This window comes from Carex rostrata, chromosome 27, assembly GCF_964058835.1.
Source record: "Carex rostrata chromosome 27, lpCarRost1.2, whole genome shotgun sequence".
In the NCBI taxonomy this organism is placed as follows: Eukaryota; Viridiplantae; Streptophyta; class Magnoliopsida; order Poales; family Cyperaceae; genus Carex; species Carex rostrata.
This window is the reverse complement of record NC_135944.1, coordinates 4,725,773-4,727,980: the sequence shown is the minus strand read 5'-3', so window position 1 is coordinate 4,727,980 and position 2,208 is coordinate 4,725,773. Positions and strand designations below refer to the sequence as shown.

At 36.3% G+C, this 2,208-nt stretch overlaps 1 protein-coding gene across 1 annotated transcript; it reads left to right on the top strand.

Annotated features, from left to right (window-relative positions):
- Positions 1–1,409: 1,409 nt before the first annotated feature.
- Positions 1,410–1,970, top strand: LOC144545002 (uncharacterized). Its single transcript, XM_078293557.1, has one exon. It carries the CDS (start codon positions 1,410–1,412, stop codon positions 1,968–1,970), a length of 561 nt encoding a protein of 186 aa, XP_078149683.1.
- The last annotated feature ends 238 nt before the right edge of the window (positions 1,971–2,208 follow it).

Sequence of the window (2,208 nt, the reverse complement as noted above, 5' to 3'; positions counted from 1 at the left end):
AATGTTCTCTGTTAGTCCCCCAGTAGTTATAATAGAACTCAAAGAGTATATAAGACTCTTCCTTCCTTTGTTGGGGAAAGGGGAGAGAGAAACAACAGATAAATTCGGATCGGTTTAATTTTTGCCCAAAGGACCAAACATATATGGGGATGCCACTTTACATTTATAGGGACTCTATAATTTGGAAAAAATAAACTCAATTTAATTATATGCATAACAAAAATATATAGGGAGCAATTTGTATTTTCAGTTTTAGTTTTCTGGTTGTAAGGAGGTAAATGTTTTCGTACTCTTTTAGGGCCTTATAGGTTGTGGTACATTTTTCAGCCATCCCAGAGTAAAATTCAAACCTAGTCAATTTTTATAATTATGAACAAGATTTCACTAGATATATATAAATCCAGATATTGAATCAATATGCAATTTGCAAAGTACCGTAGCCTCACTCTTAGAAAACGAAGATATTGATTGATTATTTAGACTTCAAAAGAGAGTCTATGTTACTCTGATACTTTTGTTTGGACCTAGCCTTCATACCCGATACAGGTACGTATTGGTTATCAATATGCACTCGATACGTACTTGATACGCCAGCTGGCATATCAGCTGACGTGGCGTAATTTTATGCCTATCCTCTCCAATACGTGGTAATGTTGTGGGACACGGCTCTATCAGTATGTGATACGGCAGCGATATATTGAATTAATTTCTCGGCTTACTGCTTTTTGCTCCCTGGTCTGATACGATCTGCATTTTAAATACTTAAGGGGAGGCTAAAGAAATTATTTCTATTTAGGAGGCGGCTCAAGAGATTTCTTCTAGCATATTTAATTATTTTTGGTCTTAAGATTCTTTCCAAATAATTGAATTATGTTTTGATCCAACGTAATTCAAACCCACACTATTTTGGTTGAGTGTCAAAATCAGTACTAAACTATCTTACGTGATATGAAAAGTAACTATCGTATTATTTAATATATACTTGAGGTTGAGTATTTAGTTTTTTTTTTCACTTAAGTTATGATTATGATTAAACTAAATATTATAATTTAAATAATTTAAATAATATATATAATAGGCGTGCATATCATATTTTAGATTTTTTAAAATTGTCGTATGATCGTATTTGTTGAATAATAATCTCATAAATAGCATATAGATTAAGGGTTTATATGCAAATGTACAAAATAATTAAGTAGCTCACTGTAGCAAAAAGTGAGATAATTCCAACAGTCATATTGACCATGTATTGTATATATAGCCACTATAACAAAATAAAAAAACTAGTTCAAATTACAAAATTTTTTCTATCTCCTCAGCTTTGCATCTCTAAAACTAACATGGTATCAGAGCAGTAAGATCTCTGAACACAAAACTCGTAAAAACAACAACAAATTAGCAAAGAGTGGATGGCTCAAGAAGGGCAACACAAGGCTACCAACAACTCCTTGAAGCTCACAAATGCATTACTCAATGGCAAAAACTACCTTACATGGGCAAAGGTTGCAGCGCGAGCGCTCAGCGGTCAAGAGATGCGTGAATACATCACGGGAGAGAACAATGTGCCCGAAGTGGCAAACCCGCTCTTGCTGACCGATAAAATTATAACTTGGCTCACAAATTCTATGGAGTCATCCATTGCTGAGCTATTTCATCTTCCCGACACAACTTTCGAGCTATGGGAAGCCGTGAAAGCCATGTACGGCCAAGAAAATAACTACTCTCGGATTTATCAACTCAAACTAGAAATTCAACAAGAAAAACAAGGCACGAGAAAACACGTAGAGTACCTTGGTACTCTTCAAAAGAAAAAAGATGAGCTTCGATTGTACCGGCCGGCAACCATCGACTTGGCAATAATAAAAAAACGAGAAGAAGAAGATGATATATTTGAGTACCTCGCGGGATTAAACCCGAGCTATAAAGCCGTACGGGCTCAGATTATGAACACCGTCCCTCTTCCCTCTTAGGCGTATAGGGCCACTTGCATATGAACTAGCACTACCCCCAATCTGGATAAGGTACACCCTGTGTTCCATGTCTCGCAACTTCGACGATACATTTGAGACCCATCCCATGTCATTGATCACTCCAACCTGAGTCTATATGAGACACTGGTGTACAAAGAATTACCCATGAAAATCCTAGACACGAAAGAGTTCAGACTTCGAAACAAAACTGTTCGCCAAGTTTTAGTGCAATGGGGAC

What these genes read in the sequence shown, in the direction of transcription:
- LOC144545002 (XM_078293557.1), top strand. Translation starts at nt 1,410, where the DNA reads ATGGCTCAAGAAGGGCAACACAAGGCTACCAACAACTCCTTGAAGCTC.